We start from the raw sequence: 23,966 nt of genomic DNA on the forward strand, positions 1-23,966 counted from the left end.
TTTAAGGTGAATTTAGTTTTGTTTAGTTTACAATTAGTTTGTAACCAAGTAAAGTTTTTTACATCATATGTTATTCAAAAGGAATCCTTTTCAAGTCATCGTAATCAACAACGGTAGGCATTAACTGTAAAATGTGTTCCAACAACAGATTTGTCCTTGTAACCTAAATATACTCAAAATTATTAACATTTCCTTTCAGTACATAGTAACGCAGAGTATTCATAAATAGACCAAGTCTAAACAATCTTGTTTGATTCGTAAACACATCGACTTACAAAGCTAATGCAGAAATCGATAGTGGTAATCACCGACAACAAAACTGACAGTATATCGGTAGGGAAATAATAATCAGTCATTTTTTGTATGATCACTTATGATCCTTGAAGGGAGTGCGGTGAAGTTATAGAATTGTAGTGAACCCCACAATTGAAATAATTGTTTAAAAATACTAATGAACAGCAGTTTCATCAAGAAGTTTTATTGGAAACTAACACCATGCACAATCAATGAGAACTATATATAAATCCTTTTCAGCACAAGCCTTAATTCGAAGTAAAGACCATAATTTCATGAGATTTTTTTAGGAATTAAATGTAAATTGTTTTGTATTTCAGTTTCGTAGACACAGAACTCGGTAACACTTCTTTTTTTATTTATTTTATTTATTTATCATTATTATTATTACAAAATTATACAAATTTACAATTGTACATCCATTTCAGGTAAAATGTCATATTATACATAGCAATTATTAGAAAAGTAAACGATAAGACTTCCCTCTGTGCTAGTCCACCGACTGTGTTACAGCAGGGAAGTCTTTAACCCTTGGCATGCCTGGTGGGCATAAGTTACACTGTATGCCTGGTGGGTCTCTCAGACCCCGATTTCAAAATAGCATTTTTTTCAATAAATTTTATTATGTTAGGTGATTTAATGATTCAAGACGCATGTTTAAAGGGCAAAAAAGAGATAGTAAAAAAATCATATTAGAAATTAATCAACTTTATTAAAATATTTGAAATTAAAGTTTAACTCAAATTTTTAAGCAAAATTTCGTGACTATAACTTTGTTAACATATAATTAGTATCAAAAGTATTGAGATCATAATCAGACTTTAATCCAGTGTGAGGCACTATCATATACTTAATCTTAATAACAAAATAATTAGTCTTCATCCCTTGCATTTACACTTTGTAAAGCTTTGGTTCGGTAACACTTTGCCCATTGAAAAATCGAGTAGACAAGACAAATGTGACAACTACATGTCTCACAAATGTACTGGGTTTTCCGATCTTTTTACGCGGGACAAACGTATCATCTTCGTCAAACTCTTCTCCACTTGAATCAGCTAAGTCTTCAACATCCAACTCTTGGAATGCAGCTAAGTCTTCAACATCCAACTCTTGGAATAATAAACTTGCTATGTTCTCGTCTGTTAGTTGTTTATTCATGATTAAACTGAAAAAAATAAAATAGGATAATGTAATGTACAAAGTAATATTATTTAACGGACAAATTCCAATATTTATAAGAAAAAAGAAAAATAAATACTTACAAAATAAAGTCACGCCGTATGCCTGGTGGGGTCTGTGGGACCCGGAGGCACTTTACGCAAGTCCTTTTACGCTGATAGCTCACCGCGGACTGAGGAAGCGGGTGGAGGGCATTCCGCGGTTAGTAACGGCCAGCTACTAAAAACGGTGAGGCTCCAAATTCAAATTTAAATGAACTACAACGGTTCGCGCGTTGGTGTGGGTCTGACAGACCCTACCAGGCATGCCAAGGGTTAAACAAAATCAATTAAGGAGACCGCCTAAAATCATTTAAAACTATCCACAAACCAGTTTTAAATAAAGTCATCATTCCAACAGACTATCGATGCTCGATGCAATTAAACAAGCCAAGGTATAATTTACGGAGATCGTAATCTAAAAACGATTATCGAGACATCGATAGGATCGTTAGTGACCTAAATTATATTTCCGCTTTTTACCAGTATAAAAAGATGGGAATCTTGGACAGCCTGAGGCTAGATTTTTATCAGAGACTTATAGGATGGTCTTAATTTACCTTTAAAATGAGGATAGGAACTGTTTTGTGATATGTTTGTGATAGGAATTTTGTCAAATATGAAAGCAATTGCTTTACGTGAGTTGTGCTTCTGTAGGTTTTTGGTTAGTAACAAAAAATCCGAACATAAGCAGTGGTGCTGAAGGTAGTAATTTAATTGACTATTTGACAGGTTGAAATTAATTAAAAATAACGTGATTATTAGCTAAACTTTTCTATTAAATGCGTCAACTATAGTTAGCATATGGACATGTATTTTAAATATTTAAAATCAATTGTTTAGTTATGGTTAGGTCGTATTATTCACAGGACTCCTGTCGATATGTACAATAATTACAAATAAAAAAATTCATATTCAAAAGAAATTCATCCGTTAATATTCTAACTCACATCAGAATATGATACACAAACTATATTTCGGCGAAGGAGACGTGTCCGTTCAAATGCATTACGCAAACAAATACCAAAAAGCATTATACGCATTTATGCCCCAAGTTGCCGTGTTTCGTACATATTCGCACTGCAGTTACATATTGTCAGGCGAGCCACGTTTGACCCACATACCCACTGCAGAATTCAATACACACTAGGTCGCGAAAATGTTATAGTTTTTGGGGCAATTTTCTGGTGAATAGAAATGAGGTTGACTCGTTTAGTGCAGTGCGCCTGTGCATAGTATTTAAGCCATGATGAATAAATTCTTTTGGAGTTATAAATATTTTGTGCTAATTGCGCTTTAAACTTCCTTGGCGAAGCGTCTCGATTTGAGTCAATCAAGTAATTCATATGTTACATTTAGATTATTGCAATAACATATATTTGTGATTTGAGTACAGGCATCGATATAGGCACCGACATAGGCAGCGATAGTGGTTTAAAGTATTTTCTCTTGAAAATGTATCTTGATACATGAAACCATATTCTTTATATGGTAGGTAATAAATAAGATATTTTGAAATTCTGATGGACTTTTAGCTTCTACTATCCCACAATTAATGCATATTACACATAAAATATTACATTTTCAGGTCTGTGTCTACATTGTATTTTTATTGATATCTAGATTTATTATCAAATATAAAAAAAACACTCACAAAAATTCGTGCGCTTCTAACCACCGCGCTTTAAATTGAATCTTATTTGTTAATCGATTTGAATTAAATCTAGTCACTTCTGCACACACAATTTATAAGAAACGTTTAATGTGTTAAGGTTCCGCGCTATAAATCTAATGATACCAAATACTAACCATTACATACATACATTACGTATCATAAGGGCTCACTGACAATCCTAAACTATTATTAACAAATACGAAACTCACGTTAAGTGCCACTCAGTTACTGAAGAACACGGCTTTATGCGCCATAAATTATATATTTACATATAAAAACCACAAATTGTCCGTCCGTAGCACCATTAAGTAGTCGCGCGTGACGCAACGTGGTCATGATGATCATAAATCTCCAATATAAACATAAGTTTATATCCGCATGAGATATATAACACATCCGCCTCTTGGGTGCACTTGGCCGTTAAGTAAACGTCATAAAACGTTGTTGGAATTAATTTGCGTTAGCTTATCCGATTAACCTGTGACTGCTGGCTTAAGCTATGACGGCGAACGTAAGGGGTGTTCGGGACCCCGGGGTTTTGATGTGATCCTTGATTTTGATGACGATTTGCTAACCGCTAAGTGGACGGTTTATAGAGGAATAGCCCTGCTTAATCTGTATAGTTGATTAAAAATGTATACTTAATTTGGTCGAAAACAATTATTGTCGTAGTATAATTGATGTGTGTCAGTCGTAAATAAACTGTTTATTATAGTTGAATATCAAAATAATTATACACTGAAGGCCAATTTATTACGGAATAATATACGAAGCGTCATTTTGTAACAGTTGATGGTAAAGTATACGTGGCAGAACGAATTATAACCCAGCAGTAAGTCGCTATTACCCGCTTAAGAAACAAACAACACAAATCATACCGCAAACAATGTATAAATCAAATCCATAACTTATGTCATGCTTTCACCAAGCTGTTGTTTGTACAAATTGATATGAGAATTCAATTTCCTTGAGCGCAGTAAAAAGTTAATAGCAAAAATAAAACGCGGGTCTGATGCACCCCGTCGACATTTGGGGGTTAATATTGAAATTTGTACAGTGTAAACATTTGTCAGTGCCAGTCGTATGAGTCCAATGCAGAGATTGGAGATACAGAATCCAATCGGCAAACCCTTGTTGGCCATAACGTGGTAGGAGGCCTGGTGGAATTAAATTCTTCTGCGAACACGCGAATGTAGCACTAAACCCATTTATCATAGAGAGTATAATGGGGTAGAGGTTTGCTGGGTTTGGATGCAGCGATCGCCCGCTGAGTTCGCTCGGCGAAATCACAACAAATCATTTACGGAGTCCACCTCCAGTAATGAGAATTGCAGTACGCATCCGTGTTTACAAGTGCTGTGTGTTTGACATCTATGTGTGTTTCGTTATTTGATAGAAGTAAATAGCAATTTACTTATTATTTTAGTAAATTTAAGAAATGCATAGATTTCTAGGAAACATACATGTGTTTTATAATAACAATTAATTTAGGTCATTTTTATAATTATCTTTTTGCAACACTATTGCCTTTATAGGAGACGCTTGTAGTGGGTTGATGTTGATGATGATGAATATTATAGTAACAATAGCTTCATAGTAACATCACTTCATAGTATTAAACTACGCAACGGATTTTGATGGGTTTTTTTTTAAATATATTTATATGTGGATATAACAACATTTAGTCGTTTAATTACTCGGAAATTATTCCGAGTAATTAAACGACTAAATCGCGTTAATACGCGAGCGAAGCCGCGGGCAAAAGCTAGTAATTTAATTTAAATAATGAATGTTCAAATAAATAATTTATAGTTATTAATTAAAATAAAAAGGTGTTTCAAATAATGTCCACAATTTGATATAGAACAATAATTACGTATTTGTTCGTAAAGAACCATAGCAGATGCAGAAGTGCATCTGCTTACGCCTTCTGTATACCTCGTTAAAAATTGAAACGCCATAATAATAATAAAAAAACATTTAATTGTTTGTACTATGGTAATACAGAGTCCACATTGGTTAACAATAATATAGTCCACTCTATTCCTCAAACAATTAGCACACACATTTTATATTTCCAAGTACAATTTTATAAGCGTATTGTCTAATTATATCTATTTAATCGCATTTTCATAATTAGATGAGAGAGAAATTTTATAAGCTATCATTAATAATAAATTCATAGAAGTTATCAAGTAGTCATACACATGTTATTCTGTTATAATAGAATCCATAAAGCAATCCACATCGAAAAAGATGCAAGTCGATGGGAACGTACACCAATGCCGCACAGTATCACGACTAAACATTACTATAAATAGTCAATAGTGTTCCCCAGCCATTTCAGTTTCCGTCCGAGACGTGCCATACGCATATTTATATCATTACCGTACTTTATCACCTCGTTACTTAAGCAAACTGCAAACACTTATACGTAAAGAAATACAAAATCATTAGCCGGATATTTATTCGCTACAATAATGAATGTTCGAACGCTGATGTTAAAGATTTATGATATGGTAGACGTAAATATTGTAATGCAAATAATGGGCTGAAACGTAAGTACACCTACAAATCAGGCGCGTATGTTGTCTAGATTTGTTTAGTTCTCTCGCTCTCTAGTGGTCTATTGATGTTTATTAGATGACTTGTCCTTTAAAATCATTTTCTAAACATTGTTTCACTTACGATGCTTTTCCACAAAGCTAATGTCGAATTGATAACCTCCTTTTTTAAAGTCGGTTGAAAACAGCAATAAATACATACAAACTAGAACGTCTACCAGTTCTTATTAAAGTATGCATTTGATTAACAATTGTCATGTTATTTGTATAAAAAGAAAACTTATTTCCCCAATAATTGATAGGGAAATGAAATCTATTGTTCTATTTTGATTGAAAAAAGTTAAGAAAGTAAATTCGCTATCCAGGGTTTGGATAATAAAAGATGAAGCGACTATAAAATTTCACCATTCCCCCTTTGTATGTGAGCAATTAGGCTAATGAAGAGGGCAGAGTTCCAGTGCAAATGAATAGTCCTCTCCCAGTTCTTCATTCAACGCTCACCTTTCATGTGGGTAATTTACTGATGCTCGTATTGAATTAGCTGTGAATCCCACATGTATGTAAACCTCATATTCATTCGATATGACTTTTATAACTCCGCACAGAAATTTCTAGAAATATTTCATCACGGAATAAATTTATAATTCGCTCCATTCGCTGCGAAATTTATTTCACCAGATTTGTAAGGAACGAAAAGAAATATTACAAATTCCATTACATTACAAGTGATAAAAGCGATCGTGTTTCACGAATTTTGATAGATGAATGCTACAGAAATTTCAGCGATAAATAATACGCGAAAAATAAACCCCTGAAATATGATGAGCTATAAATAACGATCAATCTTGAGGAAAAGATAAACAAAAGCAATTTATACGCAAATATGTCAAATTCACTGATTTATATAGCGTGGAAAGAAAGCTGTGTGGTTGTGGTTAACCGAATGCAGCTTTGGGGAATATATCGATAAACAGAATAGGAAATTGAAACGGAATCAGCGGGGGCCAAGGATAATAAACTGACATCGTGAACAAAATATGGATTGATCATTCCATTTGGTGTATTGGTCGGCCGCCAGGGGAGTTTGTCATTAAATATTAAATGGTGATTGATATTTTGTAAATGGACGTGGTAAACAATCACGGCTTCGCGTATCATATGATAAAGTATGAAATGGTTTTTGTAATATCAACATGCAATATAAAACGTAGAAATATGTGAAACATATTAACATTTATTCAGGCATTCATTAAGGTAATTAATTGGATGGTAAACTTGTAAGTTAAGAAGAAAAAACAAAGAATATCGTTGTTTACGAATCTACGTTCAATCGTAATAGGAGATCAAAATCTCTATACGGCGTATCTTCTAAACATTTCGTACTAACGATCTTAATAAAACATGTTTACTTCAAAAGAAAATGGGATATTGTCCAATTTAGCTGCAAAAGCATTAAGATATGAATGTCTAAGTCAATGTTACGTAAGTGCACGATAAAATTTTAGGCCTGCCTATATTTAGACGGTATGATCCGACCCAGATGGTCACAGTGCCCGAATTTAGTATCGTTTGAATCTTTTTAACGCGGCCGCCCAAAGACGGACCCTTTGTGAGGCTTATCGTGCAATTCGGTTCATAAAATTTAGACTGCTGACGGAAGGTACGATGGCTCTAAATACATTGGTGGTTCGGGGTTACCGATAGCCTGTTATGAAGACAGTATAACATTTCATAGTTATGAGCGCGGAAAAGGAAGTTTATTTTTAACCCGGCATCTGGCTGGAACCGTGTGCCTTTCATAGAATCGGCTTAATTAACATGTCCCTGGAAGTTTCATAACTTGGCCGATCTTGTGACAGCGGATTATAAGCAGAAGTTCAAATTTCAAGTGTACTAAGTTCTGTTTGGAGTCAAGTTGTCATGTTAAAATATATTTTGGTGGATGCAATTAGTGTGATGGAGGTGATCCTTTTTTTGTGACCATAATAAATGCCTTTTATGAAGAAATACATGAAAAATGTTTAAAGAATTTTAATTTCGATCCAGAGATTCGAACCCGCGTCTTTTAGCATAACGTGTCAAGGCCTGACCTGTTGGCCACCCATGATCGTACCTCTGTAATCGAATTTCTTCTATTCTTTCGGTTATATATGTCTAAGTGCCTCAGTTATACATTCATAATAATAATTCTAGATGAATAAAAAATATGTCATCTGTCACAGACAGTTGTACAGAGAACATACATATTTTCAGCACTATATACTTTTTACAGTAACATTCATTAATAAAAGAAATAAGTCAGTATCCACAACAATCACATGGAAACGTGAATTGCTAGATATTTATAACCTGACTAACTGTAATTTAAACTTCCACTTCTATTTGTGAAACTTTTGTTAGTATCTTGATTTTAGTTGGTTTATATCTGACCTCGTTTAGAGTTTACAAGCAGTCTAGGTAAAGCTGTAACTGACTTCAAAGAGTACTTTTCAAGTCGTTGGAAGTGAGGCAAAGCAACGGATATGACTGTATTTGTCCGGTTGGATTTATTTAATGTTTGCAATAAAAATAATTGTACTTATATTAGATCCGAATAAAAAATTTGTTAACTTCATGATATTTCTTTAACAACTTGTTTGATTATTGGTATATTTATTGCAGTTTGATGTTTTTACTATGCATGACTTACAATTACTATAATTGTTTGAAGGTATATGACTATAGATTCGATAAATTCAAGTACAGATACAATTAAAATTCGACTTAGAGTTAAATAAAAATAAAACTCATGTTAAGTTTTTTTTTCCTCCAGCACTACATCAAAAATTAATGAGTCAAGAACACAGAATATCACGAGTACAGCCCGTGAATTTACTGCATTTATTATACGTGACCCAGTTCTTATTTGAGCCTTTCACAAATGCATGAAAAATTCGTGAGTTGTTTTGGGTTTACGTTTCAATTAATTATATATTTTCATTGACCGGAAGTGCCTCTTTTCATTTGCAGTGGTGTTATTTGGTTAACTATATTAGCTGTAAATATAAGGGATACTTGTAGGATAGTATAGAATGTTTAGACATGGCTATATTGTGACATACTAATTATAATAATGTTCACTGTATTATAGCTTTAATGTATCCCCATGAGACAAGTTTATTTTTGATATGGACTGAGAGTTTGATGGTGTGATGACCAGACACGGCAAAGAAGCAACATCCTACTAATATCCCACTAATATTATAAATGCGAAAGTTTGTAAGGATGAGTGTGTGTTTGTTGCTCTTTCACGCAAAAACTACTGAACTGATTGCAATGAAATTTGTTACGTAGACAGTTGGACAACTGGAATTACATATAGGCAACTTTTATCCCGATATTCCTATGGGATACGGACTTACTCGGGAAAACCGCGGGGAGCAGCTAGTTATATATAATCTTTTCTAATCTCCATGAACCTACCTCCATGCACACCACAGAAGTCGCCAATGCAATCAGCGTGCTGGACTTGCGCTCCGGAGCACGCGTCGCCGACGCACGAGCGGCGCCTCGACTGCCGGCAGTCAGACCCGCACTCTGACCACTCCGTCCAGCTGCCCCATCGACCGGATCCCGGCGATGCTGGGGGGAGACAACACATTATTTTTCAACACACAAATTTTGAAAAGTTAATAATAATAATGTTTTCCTTATTCATAATCATATGCGTTAAGTAGTAGTTATATATGCCTTGTGTTTGTAGCTTTTAGGGTTCCGTACCAAAATAATAATAAATAAAATAAAGTTTATTTAAACCAAAAAAGAAATACAGCAGACATTGAGTTACATGAATTATGTAGGTACATTATGTTTTTATTATTAAATGACACCCAATTACTAAGATTCCACCGCCTATCTGGCATTCTTTCTGTCTGCCATATTCGTTGTAATGTATTTCTGTTGTCGTTATAATATCAATACTAAAAACAGAACAATTTATATAATATGGGTTATACCTTAATTTATATTACATTTCGTACGCGAGATCGACTCGAAATTGACTTTTTTACTATTTGTTATGAGTGTGAGTTAAAACAGTTGTTTCGTTCTTTTTATTGAAGTCTCCGACTCCCAAACTACATCGAACTGTGATGATTCAGCGCTTTCTCCCATATTATTCGGGAAATACCAATTAGCGTTTGTTCTATACCGAGATAAAGAGGAAAGTTAAATTTTGTTTATTCAGAAACCCTGGGATCGATTTCATTCCTGAATGACAGTGTTAATAGTTTAACCCTTATGAAATGTCACTTCTAACATCTACTACAGATGATAAAGTAGGTTATTTATCAATTAACGGTTCCAGAAGATTTAGGTAAAAGCAGAGATATATCAGTAACACTCAGAGCGCGCGAAAACCAATACGAACATATTAGGTAATATGATAACAAAACATTCGATTATCATTAAGATATTTTCCCGTGATATTCATTACTGTAATGCAAAATACTGTCCGCAAATATGTACAAGGGATGAAGAAAATATTACACGGCATTTAATATTCAACGAGCTTGTGTATCATAATCAGTGCTTATACATAACGTTAGACCAAGATCCTTATTAAATATGTAGGGCTTCGTTTACGTTATTTTTGCGAGATAGCGGCTGTGTGTAATTCAATTGTCCGCCGTTTTTGGTTATATTCGTACAACAATGTCTCGTGAATAAAGTATGTTATTTTATCGTCAAAGGAATAACTTTGGGAACAGTAATAAACGTTTTAATGCTGCGATTCCTTTGTGATTCTGTGAGAGACATGTATAGAGATTATGAAACAGCTCTACGTGAATACAAAAAAAGTTTGATTAAAACGGCGACGGATTTTTGATGAATAAATAAAGGTTATACTACAACATCCTACTAATATTATAAACGCGAAAGATTGTAAGTATGAATGGGTGGATATAACCTATATAAGTATATAACCGTATCGTATATGGATTAAATTTGGTATAGTCTGCAATAGCACAGATGCAACTTTTTACCTGGGTACCATGCGTGTGACGCTGCAGGTTACAAGGAGTTTTATGTATCTATATTAGAAACAATAGTCTTTGCAATTTTCTAATAATTTTAAATATTCGATAAACAACTAAGATAGAAACGCGAAAAGTAAAATTACCTCCCAACAATTACAAAATAAGATATAAAAACGGCCCAACAATACACCGAACCGTGCACCTTAATTCGATAAAACCAATTCCGATTATAAAAATATCACAATAAAACGAAATTGATCCGAGTCAAATTGCAATTTCATTAAAGCGGATCACGCTATCGGCCCATTTGCGAATTTGATATGAGAAATATAACCAATGTATTGGCGGCTATTTATTTCAATAAAGTAATGATTAGTTGAGTATGGATTATGCAGCTGGATTTGATCAGGGAAATCAGTGCGGTTATTTGTTTAGTTTAATGATTATCGTGTTTTGATTATAACGTAATTGTTAACGTTAATACGTTGCTATCTGTTATCATGAAGATGTTTAAAACTTTAAGGGTAGAATTACTGTTATTTCGTTTTGGAGTAATAAACATACATTAAAAATTATTCAAGTTTTATCTTATATCTTTAAACGAGCAATTCTTGTATATATATATATATATATATATATATATATATATATATATATATAATTGGAATCTCGGAATCGGCTCCAACGATTTTCATGAAATTTAGTATATAGGGGGTTTCGGGGGCGATAAATCGATCTAGCTAGGAATCTTTTTTAGAAAATGTTATATTCGTGTTTTATTCGTGTTTTATCGACTTAAACTTACTTTTTCAACAAATAGGAGGCGTTTGAGTAGTCCCAATTTATTATGATTCTTCCTGACATCTACTGGCGAATAATAATACTATTTTTTGGCGACTAAAAAAAAAATACCGAGCAAAGCTCGGTCATCCAGGTACTGTGCATTTAAACACGATCAGCATTGAACAGAACGTGGAAGTTAAACGAATTTGATGTTTAAGCTTTAAGCCACGTTTTCATATACAGAGGTATTAAAATTTGCTGTGTAATAATGCATTATAAGCGATTATGTGCCTTATAACCATGACCAATAAAGCTACTTTAACTGTCTCACTGCATGCTAGTTATTCTAAAACGCTTTATAGATGTTTAAAATTTTCGATTGTCAGCACTGACAGTCAGTGTGACTCAAAAAACAGCCGAAAGCAAACTCGAATGCTTCCACATCGAAGACCATAACATCCTATCATCAAACAATGTAAAACGCTTACAAATATGTCGTTTCTAAATAACAGACTAAAACTATGAAACTAAAGAACTATATCTATACAATATCGCACATGTTATAAGAACTAAAATGATTTGCAGAAAAGAATAGTCATCCCATACAAATAATTGCTGCAACACAAACAAGTGAACGCGGGATAGTGCTCCGTAAATTGAAAATTAAAATAAGACGAGCGATGGATAAATCACTTGTTTGTAAAAATAATAGTGGTCAGGTCATGCGCTGCAAGCGATATGCAGTTTAAATAGCTTTTGTTTTACTCATATATTAAGGGCTATTTTTAATTGTACATTGCGAGGCGAATTATTGTTAGCTGCGATAGGATTAATTAGTATGCGATATAGATTGCGCTCTCATGTTTTTAGAAATTAATTTGTATTTTTTTTAATTACGCTTTCATTCTGAATTTATAGGTTATCTGTGTACAGATATTGAACAATTGTATACGCAATAAAGGGAAATAATTAGACCCGACTATGAAAAAAAGTTTTCTAAAGGCTATAAACTATGTACCATTTGAAGAGCGTAATGTAACCTGAAATTTATGAACCTAAGACTAGCGAACAAGTAACTCCATCTTTTAGTGGTTGTTGGTGAAATGATGATCAGAAGTAAGTGCTCATATGTATACATTTTTTATTTTTGAGAACCTATAAACATAAGTAAGTACTTAGTGTAACTAAAGCTCTTAATTATGTACTATATTTCACAAGTGAATTCTATACATACTTATTTTAGCTTTATTTTTATCATAGATTAACCATAATAATAGTGCACAAAATTATCAAAATATAACAAGATAAAATGCAGTATAAAGGCTTTTTGAAACTTCAAAGATTGTTTGTTACCTTTACACCACACAGTGTGGGTGTAACGCACATTAAACTCACACTGCACATCTGATTAATTAAAAAACACATAAATCAGTCAAGGTTCGTTAGAATGAAGGAATATGTTTAAAATTTTCATAGCTTTAGGTAAATAAATTGTAATTATGTACGGACGTAATGGGACGGAACGAATTTTGGGGAATTCGTAGCGGAAGTCTTGACAGAGAGGTTACATGTTTTATTTTTGTACGAGTGGTTTATGGAATGTGCTGGAACATTTTTTATTTTATTTTTAGTAATATTACAATCTTATTTGCTTTCTAAATAAAAATATTTGTTATGAAACATTTTGTAAAATTACTAATAATTCTTTCTACAGGAAACGTTACATTAATGTGTAAGTTTTAAAAAAAGTGTAGAATGTCTTCCCATGGTTATGGAGAGGAGGAAACTGTTTCATTTATTGTATTCATGAATTCATTCATTTTATTCATCATCATCATTATTTTATTCATTGATTGCTCATTTGATACATTTATTACATATATTTAAATGCATATCAAAATTATTGATATTTTTATTTCCCGCCTTAACTTTACCCCAAAAAAAAAAAAGTGAAAATTTATTGGACATTTTTACAGCCGTGTGTATCACGTGTACGCAATTAGTGGGAACAATGTTCGCACTGCGTCGAGCTGAAACTTCTTGATTAGGTTTTATTGTCTACGTGCTTGGTCTAGTTTACGCTCTGAATACACACTGATTTAGCGGTCAGCGAGCTTTTGTTGTGAACTTTAATTGTACGTTTCTTAAATAGCGTATTTGTATTTGAATTATGTTTAAATAGGACATGATAATACAGAGAAAATAGTTATTATTTGTTCTGTTGTTTTTAAGAGCATTCAGTTCACAGGATAAGCAAAAAATCATTTTGAAATTAATTAAAATATGTCTCCTTGCACACAATTTCTATATTTGTTCTCATTGAAACTAGATTTATATTTTCTAATAAATAAGTTTTTACCGCCTACAAATAACACAACATAAAATTCGAAAAATTTCATACAAGTTATTCGTATAAAAGACATTGTTTACACAATAACTAATAGTAAGCTAGCTCTTCATTCATTTCAAAGTGATATATTAATATCGAAAACATACATTAAAGCCACAGGCTGAATCTGAAATAGTTTGTTAAATATAAAACATAAACCGATGGGGCATTTGTACAAAACGTAAATATGATTATGCAATAGAAACTCCGAATCTTCGCTCTGGCGTTGAACACTTCACTGCATCCGGCAGACTTTTACAATCGCTATGATATATTTCTCCCTTTGATGTTAATAGTTGAGCGGCTAGTTCGTATGCGGGGCTTTAGAAATGGGGCCCTAAAATACACCTTATATGAAGCTTTTTTAATTTCCTCTATTATCAAGAAAATATACATAAATATGTATAAATAATTTCATACAAATAATAGAAATGTGACAATAATTGATCGTTCAACTTTAACGAGGCAGAATTCATAACAATATTTATTATTCAATGCCTGAATTGGTTCTAATTAACTACAAACTCGTATTCATTAATTGAAAATCTGTTTGTTCTTGTTTGACATTAATCTGTTCGAATTAACTGTGCATACAATCGATAAATTTAATATATCCAATGTATTGCAATAGATTCTTCTAATAATAACATATTTGACATTCCTAAAATAGCTCTTTCAATATGGGGGCTCCACACTCCATGGGGCCACACGTGTGAATGCCTCTCTGGACCCACGCCGTTTTATGCTATACTGAATTAAAGAGCGGGGTTTTTATGATCAGATCCAAGATATGGTTAAACGTTAAATTGTACGGCACGTGCTGTTGATTAGAAATGTAAGTGGGAATGCTTTTGTTTTATTCTAAGGGTTATTGGTTGAGTGATGATTACGTAACTACACGTTTACTTGTACGCATGTGTGTAACTACATTTATAACTATAATATGTTTATTAAAGGCAAAGGCATTGTAATATAATTTAGATGCGTTTATATACATTTTAATCCTTTACTATTATAAACGCGAAAGTTTCTAAGGATTTACGTTTGTTACTCTTTCACGGGAAAACATTTGAACGAATTTTGACCATAATTGGCAATGAAGTAGCTTCTGCACCAGAATAACACTGAACTAAAGAAATACTTAATTTTTCGAGTCTGTGTATGTTTTATGACATTGTCAAAATCATATCTGTTCATTTTGGATGCTGCAAAGAAAGCTGGCCCCTTGAGAAATCGAATTGAGTTCAGATTGTGAAACCAATAAGCAAACTTACCAATTAATAACTGTTGCGTATTGTCATATATTTGAAGATCCATGTTGTATCCATCTTGGGTAAGCACAAAAAACGGCATTAAATTAGAAAGTGAATAACAAACTATCCTAATATGTAAGTGTATACATTATTCTATAATATATACTGAATGATATGCTAGTATATAGTTTAAATATAGTCAACAAATTCTTTTAAATCTCCCACATTTCTTTTAAATGCTAAATTATTTACATTTTTGATATAAAAACAAAACTAGTCTAATATCGAAATGTATATATTAAAACATTGACGACGTAAAGATCGATTTTCTCAATAAAATTCTGATTTATAAGGGTAAAATCCAAATAATTACTTTAAAGATAAATATAACATCATTTGATATTGATTAAAACATGTTTATTTATTCTAGAAACATTCTTTGACTTTTGAATTTGCTGATCTTATAACTTCAATACATTATATTGGTCCAATATTTTCTATAAAATATACGATATTTTCTGTAATATGGTATTTTATATTACATACCATAGCTTGATGTATTACGCATTATCAGTATCAAATTATTTGTAAGGAAATTACCTTTTAATTCATGAAGTTATTATGTAACGAGTAAAGATTGTAAACTATATGGAATCTAATATAACTCAAAACTTCGTTAGCCTCACAATGAAAAGGTGTTTAATATAAGCCCATCGTAAATCACGCACACAAAGACGCAAACTAATTATGAATATATCACCGTCATCAAAAGAGAACTAATGACTATATATTTGTGGAGGCTAGGCGTTGTAAACAAGTCTGATAGAGAATTGCATTTCCCTTTGATTCGAAAGTGACTTATAAATTGCAAAGCAATCTATGGGCTGTATGGCGTGGTGCAACGATTTGCAGCTGATTATATATTGAAGAGCATTGAATGCGTTTTATGATGTTATACGGACTTTGTTAAGGATAATATTATGATATATTTGAATTATGCGTGAAGACGATTAATGGATGTCCTTTTTGTTTTTAAGTCAAAAAATAAGCATGCAAATAATGCGTACTTCATTTACGTTTTATTTATGTCTGCATTGTGTCTGTAGACTCATACTGCTACTACTTATTTTTATAATGATAATTCTTACTCACTTATATACAAAGGGAAAACTAGCATATACTCATTTCATACCAAAGCTAGAGGGTTACACCAACACGGTTAGAGGTTAAACCTAGGGACTTGGAAAATTTGACAGATACTGACCACTCTGACACAACACGCAGTCGGATGTCTTCTGCACGCTTTGGCCCTGGCAGGGGGCTCCACCGTTGAGAGGGTGGGGTTCTGTGCAGGTTCTCGTGCGGCGCTGACCGGAGACACGTCCGTTGCATCTGCATTGAGTCCAGGCGCCCCAGGCGCTCCAGCCTCCGTTCACTGGGAGATAAATACACTATTAAGACAAAGTACCAAAGTACTCTTTTAAAGTGTATTTTGCAGTCGTTGTTGTTATCAATTAATTTATTTTATTCAAAATCATTCATAGTATCTACCGACAGATAAACGAAACCACACGTTGAATGTAACAAATTGTTAAAAAAAAAAAACAAAGATACACAGAAGTGCGGCTACGTGCATCCAAGTATTTACTACAAAGGCCGTTGAAAGTAATTATCATATTATTTATTACTTATAGGATCGCACAAATACAAATATCCGCCAAAGAACTATTTAAAGCTTTCTTAATTTCAAATAAAAAATAACGACATTGATTCATTTTTGTCCTCCATGTTATGCAAGTCTTCATCACAAATATTTATGACATCTATTTTCAAACATCTACCAAGATTGTCAAACAGTTTATTAAATGATATGCTACTATGGTTTAAATATAGTCAACACAGCCCTTAAAGAAGCCCACACATCTCCGTTATTAACTGACTTAATTATATTTTACGATACAAAAAGCCACCGGCATATTTACACAGGGAAAAACATCTCGCCTGTCAACGTAATTTAACCAATAAAGTTCCAACTTTATGGCGCCTTTTCGGTATCATACCTCCCGCTATGTTACCATATTTGGGGACATTAAAATCAGTTCAAAACTACTTTATGTTTCTTTTAATTCATTTCGCTTACGGACACTTTTATTTTGTTACTAGCTGTCCCGGCAAACTCTGATCTGCTTTACTCTTAGCATTTAGGGGTCTGAAAAACAGATTTTGGCCGATTATTATCAGACCTACCTAAGATTCACACCAAATTTCATAAGAATCAGTCCAGCCGTATCGAAGGAGTAAAGTGGAAACGAAATTTTATACATATATTAGATACGTCGTCTGTTGCGTGCTTATTACCAGTTCATATCTTCTTTATATACCCAAATGTTTCACAATATTAATATTTTATTTCACGATAAGAAGTGCTCCAACTCCTTGTCCGAGATTTCCATAGACTACACATCAAACCATCTAAATCTGTCCACTTTCAGACGTAAAAACATAACAAACAATCAAAACTCCTTTCCGTGTATAATATCGAATATTATAGATGTCAAAATTCATATGTCAGTAAATGAAACGAATCGTTTTACGAAATAAAAACAGCACGTTAATGAAGCTGTAAAGCTTTTTAATTAAAAGTCGCCACGCCAGCACGTGTTTCTGTATCTTTTTTCGAAATCGTACACAATTTAGTCATGCTAAGTCGCGTGTTACCTAAATGACCTGGTTAGACCTATTTAACCACAATGCTTGTTACCGCTAGGTCAGTAAAATGTCCTTTTTGCCTAGGCACGGTAGAATTAAACGCATTATGTTGGTACTAAAACGAAATAAAATGTTTTGCTTTACTGCTTAATCTTTGTAATGAGACTCAATGTTTACATATAAATGCTTTATTTGCGTATAGAAAAAAAATGGGTTGGGAAATTTAAATGCCTACAATATTTAGAGTTTCAACATTCGTAAATTAGTTCAATATTCAAATTTTATAACCGATGCCGATTTCTGTTTCAAGATTAAAAAAATTGAAAAGTCAAAAAAATTCCGTCCATTTTAAGAGCGCATCATAAAGAATATTCAACCGAAAAACCACAATTTGTAATTCAAAACCCATTCAAAGAAACACAACAATTATCAAACACCAGAACATATGGCAAGCAAGAAAACGTTTCCCCGCAACCCATTATCATAACCATTTGCGACGATTTTCATAACCATTTGGGGCGTTTTTCAGAAGCGTTACATCGATACACAAATTACGCGTAATGATCGTTAGACCGCTGTATAAACGCTTATATGGAGCCAATTTCACATGCCACATGCAAGTATTATAAGATATTATGATTGTATTGTGAATAGCGAGATAGAGGTAAGGTTTTTGTTAGAAGTATGCTTTAGATATCGTCGTCCATAGAATATCAAATGATACCACCGACCGATTTACACGTTTACTAGTGTTCGCGCTAGGAACGCGAGTAAGCGAGTGAACCGAGTATATAGTAATTGTACATTATATATAGCTTAGCTGCTTAGGCATACATAGTGAATATTCACTTGTAGTTGTAACCCCTACAATGCCATTAGTCAATTTAAGTATAGTTAAGTAAATAGACTAGACTATCTGAATAACAAATAAATCATCTAGATGAGATGGGTTTGCGTTATAAACAAACAAACCTATACTATTATCAAACAACATACGGAGAGTCAAACAGATGTTTAAAACTTTCGCAATTTAACTGTCATCATGCAATCTGTATGAAGAGCTAAACTAAATAAAATTCCCAAAGGATTTAACGCTAGTATAATTGTTTACACTAGCAATATGCGAGATAATGACAGGCGACACAGTAAACCATGCTCGTAATATCTCTTGAGAGGCAGCAAGTTACTCCACGGCTAAACTTTTAAGTGGTAACCCTAGCTGTTATCGTAAAAACTTATGCTCATATGGACGTACCGTGAAACCTGTACTAGTGAAATGTAAGATAAAATGTAAGTGATTTAATTATTTACATATGGTCAAGTGATACTATTATTAAAACTAACTATTTAGTTTATTATATTAGTGTTCAGTAGATTTATTATGTGGCTGGAGTGCAGAATTTATCACTAGCAGAAGTTGGTCAGGTCTTACCAGGGCGTTTAATTCTATCAATAACAAACGTTACGATCAAAAAAATTATCAATGGTATAGATTTGGTATCTGCCTCCGCCTTTTTCTTAAATAATATAAATTTATTTGCAACAACTGTTAAGGAAATTATTATTATAACAAAATGTTTTTTTTTCCATTTCTGATCAGTATATCATTTATATTTATTATTCAATAATGTTTGAGCTTGTCGCGAATCAAGTATCATGTAATAATACAGAACCAACCACATAGAACAAAATAACACATCACAAAAACAGATTACGCCACCCAAAATAAAATCATTAAGGATTACTATACTGAACAGTAATCCGACAATATCCATTTGTACGGATAATGTGAATAAAAACTAAGGCAATTTCGAGTCACCATTGATATTGCCGCTCATAGCGCGTAAAATTTCATTGGTCTATTACCGATTTAAACGGTTTGTATGTAATGATTATAAATATGATGTTTATATCGTGGACACGTGTACTTTTAATGTATCTGGTTTATAATAGGGGTGCTTCGTGGTGGTTCTGCGTTTTTATAGTTCAAAAAGTATGATGTCAATAACAAAATTGTAAAGCGAGATTTGAAGCTGTGTATTTCGCTTTATTATAATATTTTTGATGTTCTTTAATATTTGTAAATGTGGAGTTGAAATAATTTATGAATTTTATAATAAAACATATTGAGCTTTGAGTATGAAAAATTTTAATCGTAACAGCCATATATTTTGCTTTTAAATCATGACCTTGACATCTGAACTCATCTCAACTCAACTCAGAAAATATTGTAGTGGGACTATCATACTACCAGGCTGGGGTAACCAAAATTTTATGCGTTTCCAATAAAGCCCTCATGCTCACATCCAAGCATTACTATAATGGATTGTTGAAATCAATTAACCGTGGTATTTACTTAATGCGCCGAGCGGCTCTAGTAATCTCGAAGAATCCTCGTAAAATGATTTCATTTTATATTTTACGTCGTTAAAATAACGTAATTTATACGCATATAAACTTTAATGCGGTAATGGGTTTCAAATTGAAGTGAAATTTTTCAAGAATTTTAATATCGCTTAATTTAAGAGTTTATTGAAAGCTTTGTGCCGTTAATGTTATCCACAATACGTAATCATTTCGTTTAATAGAGGTATTTTCCGATTATAATGACTCATAATCAGAACTTAGGAATTGTTTACACTTATGAAATATTATAACTGAATCTCTCACTTCGAATTCATTCTTTTGGCCTAAAGTTTATACTAAATATCATAAGTAAATATAAAGTTTATCTCCCCTTATTTTTAAAATGATCGAAAATATTAATTACATAATTTTAACACATAACTCGTTGCAGAACTAAAAAGCGTTGGTGCCGCACTCGCTCGATATTCCATCGCATATATTTTTAATTTCGAGTTACAGAGCCAATTAATAATTTTCATGAAATTTTAAACAAACGATCCATCAAAAGGGTCGCGTGTCGCAATTACAAACAAGCAGTGTTTTAATTTTACATACTCGTGAAAAGGGCAGGTTATGAAGCATGAAAGTTTTAAATTTTAATCATGAAAACCATGAAGATTGTTTGCGCTTTTCAGGGCCTATTTATCGTTAGTGAATATGTGCTATGTATGAGCTTGAGTGATTTATTTGTAATGGACTATTGTATTGTTAATGATATTATATGCAATAAATATGTAGCGTATAACAAGTAAGATCTTAAAAATAGACATAAATGAACAAAATTTTAAAATTAAATTATAATTTCGCAATACTATAATTCGTCGTTGCCTTTAAAGAACATAAACCCTCCCTAACGAGACATCAAACCACTATTATTACAGCCTACAATTCAATGCCATTTAGCGCGCACTACCCTTGTATAATAACCGTGCTTCATAAGATCAAAGGGCTCGCAATTATAGGCGCAGGCGCATGGGAGAGTCATTAGTTTGCGCCCACGCAGCACGGCGCCTACCTGATTGCGATCAACACCTATGACTTGGCACGTCCGAATTTCAGAGATGCATCAACTTTATGCTTATTAAAATAGATTTATTAGATAGATATACTAAAACTGTTATGCAAATGGTCGAGAGTTAAAACGTGTTGTTTGTGCGTTAGTCAGAATTAGTTAACCAAAAGAATCTTGAAAAATAATTAAAACTTTAGTGGCGTTTCCTCATCAGATAAACCACATCAGGTAATTAGTAATTAAAGTAGAAAAAGATATAGAAAATGAATGGCATGGAGTCTTTGTAAATTGTCATCTAATTTCATGCAATCACAGGACACACATTCGGATAGTAATCAAATAAACTTCAATTCGAACGACGAGGGCTCGACTTCACCGTTAAATCCAACTCCAGTTTCGAATCACTATTTATGATGAACTTCAACTTTTAACAATAGTAACCTTACTTCGAGCACCAAATAACGAACCGCAGTTTGACTTCTAATTAACTGAGGAACTCTAAGGCAACTCTTATGAACAAACGACGCCGGAGCGGTGGCGAGCGATCCGCCCTGGCTATACCTATACTGGATACAGACCTAGTTGTTTGGTAATAGGGAAATAGGTTGCAATATATAGTATAAAAGTCATTTAAAAACAAATTCTTACGACTTTGTATACACAAAGAAATTATTCATCATACGATGATGATGAATAATTTCCTCGAATCTAACCATACCGCAAAAATTTTACACAAGAAAATGCAATCGTCAATGATACTTGCAGTTGTGTTATCTGCTCTCGCTTCAGTTTTCATATTATAAAATGATAAAGTATTTATGTAATTGGTATGAAGCAATCGTAAAGTCCCGTAAAATCCACCGCAGTTTCCACAAACGCATCCTAATTGACAAAACAATGACGCGGTTAGCTCCCAGAATCCGCGAGAGTTCCCGAATTCCATAGACAAAGCTAGCGCTAATTGGTGTAGTTATTTCTGTTACGCGCTGGACCAATTAACTTTATTAGAGGGTCGGACCTTGGAAGCATTGCGTGTATGCTAATTGTCAAACCTAACGGTCTTGGTACAATGGCTATTGGATTGGTATTCGTTAAAATTGATGTTTAATTACTTTTTGTTAGTATATTGGGAGCAAGGATGTTGGTATAACTGTTATTTGATAATGTCCAGGGAATATTAGTTAGCAATTTGATTCGATCCTGATTTACCGTAATATGGACGTGACTAGTGTTACTAATGGTCATTGCACTACAATTATTGTAATTATTTTGGATAATTTCTAAAGGTTCTTCTATTGAGTGTATTCCACCGAAAAGGGAGACTGATCTAATCGACTGTGGCCGACAGACATCTTATATTTCTCAAGAATGTTGCAGCATACATACATAGTAAAGAAACCATTTCAATTGCAAGATTCAGAAGTTGCGCCGCTACATGGGCATACATTTATCATAAAAAAGTTAAAGGCATTCCTCGCATGCTCGTATGCGAAATTAAAATGTGTAATTTATTACTTCATAAGGAAATAATGCTTACCATAAACAGTAAGGGTGGCGGACTCGGAAATTCTTTTGCCAGCTATGTTTTCTGCCACGCAACTGTAGTTGGCCATGTCCTGCAAAAAAAAAATTAATGAAGAATTGTGTTTTGTGTTTAGAATTAATTTCAGGACTTGCCTGTTTCCTGTTTCGTGCTGGTAACTGTTTTTGTATGATTGAGGATTTTCTTTTAATTACAACTACAATAAAAAGAAGGTTTATTTTAGATGTTGTATTTTGTAAGTTGATTTATATAATTATTTGTACAAAAAAACTAAAAGTCAAATTGTCAGATCTAGACCACATTTAAATGGGACCATATAGGAGGCACAAGCTTTCTGTTTCTTTTCAAATAAAACAAGACTTATAAAAATCGGTTCATCCAGTAAAGAGTAATGATGTAAGAAACAAAAGACAGTCGAATTGATAACTTCCTCCTTTTCATCAAGTCGTTTGATAAAGCATTGAATACATAGTACATAAGAAAACATAATTTATATATATAAGCAATGGAAATGAAGTGAATAATCTCATTGTTAATATAACAAGACACAAAGAAGCAGCTTACATTCTACAAGTTAAAATCACAACAAAAACGCGCGAAACCAACGCACCGCCATTACATTTAATTAAGAAAATGGTACACACGAGATACTGTTACGAGCGACACTGATTGCAATTAATACATGTCTCGCCGCAAACGGTAATTAGCGGAGTGCTTTGTAGGAAACGAGAGATGGTGTGAGACATTAGCAATTCTACCGCGAAACCGGAGTGGATTATGTCGGACACTGGACCGTGATGATTACATGGTAATAGGAATTGACGTTTAATTACATTCGATGTATTAACAAGAGTTGTATAGGCTATGGTATTGATACTTCATTGATGAACAACTTTTTAAATCGGAGTATTTTGTGTTTTTTTTTTGATAATTATTGATTCGTTAATTATATTATATTGCAAAATAACTGATTTTCTATCCTTCTATCTCTATCGAATCTGTCAGCTCTATCAAAAAAGTCAAACTAAATAAACTAAAAATATGAATAACATACTGATAATGACAAATATTTAATTTAATCAATAAATATTTTTTTTATATAA

At 33.0% G+C, this 23,966-nt stretch overlaps 1 protein-coding gene across 1 annotated transcript in view; it reads right to left on the reverse strand.

Annotated features, from left to right (window-relative positions):
• Positions 1–23,966, reverse strand: part of LOC119831344 (netrin receptor UNC5A-like) — a 55,444-nt gene that overhangs the window by 7,705 nt on the left and 23,773 nt on the right. The window contains exons 4-7 of the mRNA XM_038354647.1: positions 22,858–22,936; positions 16,458–16,628; positions 15,215–15,268; positions 9,213–9,371 (exon numbers count right to left, since the gene is read on the reverse strand). Of these exons, the coding sequence (XP_038210575.1) occupies positions 9,213–9,371; positions 15,215–15,268; positions 16,458–16,628; positions 22,858–22,936 (463 nt within the window). The remainder of the gene's footprint in view (positions 1–9,212; positions 9,372–15,214; positions 15,269–16,457; positions 16,629–22,857; positions 22,937–23,966) is intronic.

The sequence above is a fragment of the Zerene cesonia genome, chromosome 13, assembly GCF_012273895.1.
Source record: "Zerene cesonia ecotype Mississippi chromosome 13, Zerene_cesonia_1.1, whole genome shotgun sequence".
NCBI lineage: Eukaryota > Metazoa > Arthropoda > Insecta > Lepidoptera > Pieridae > Zerene > Zerene cesonia.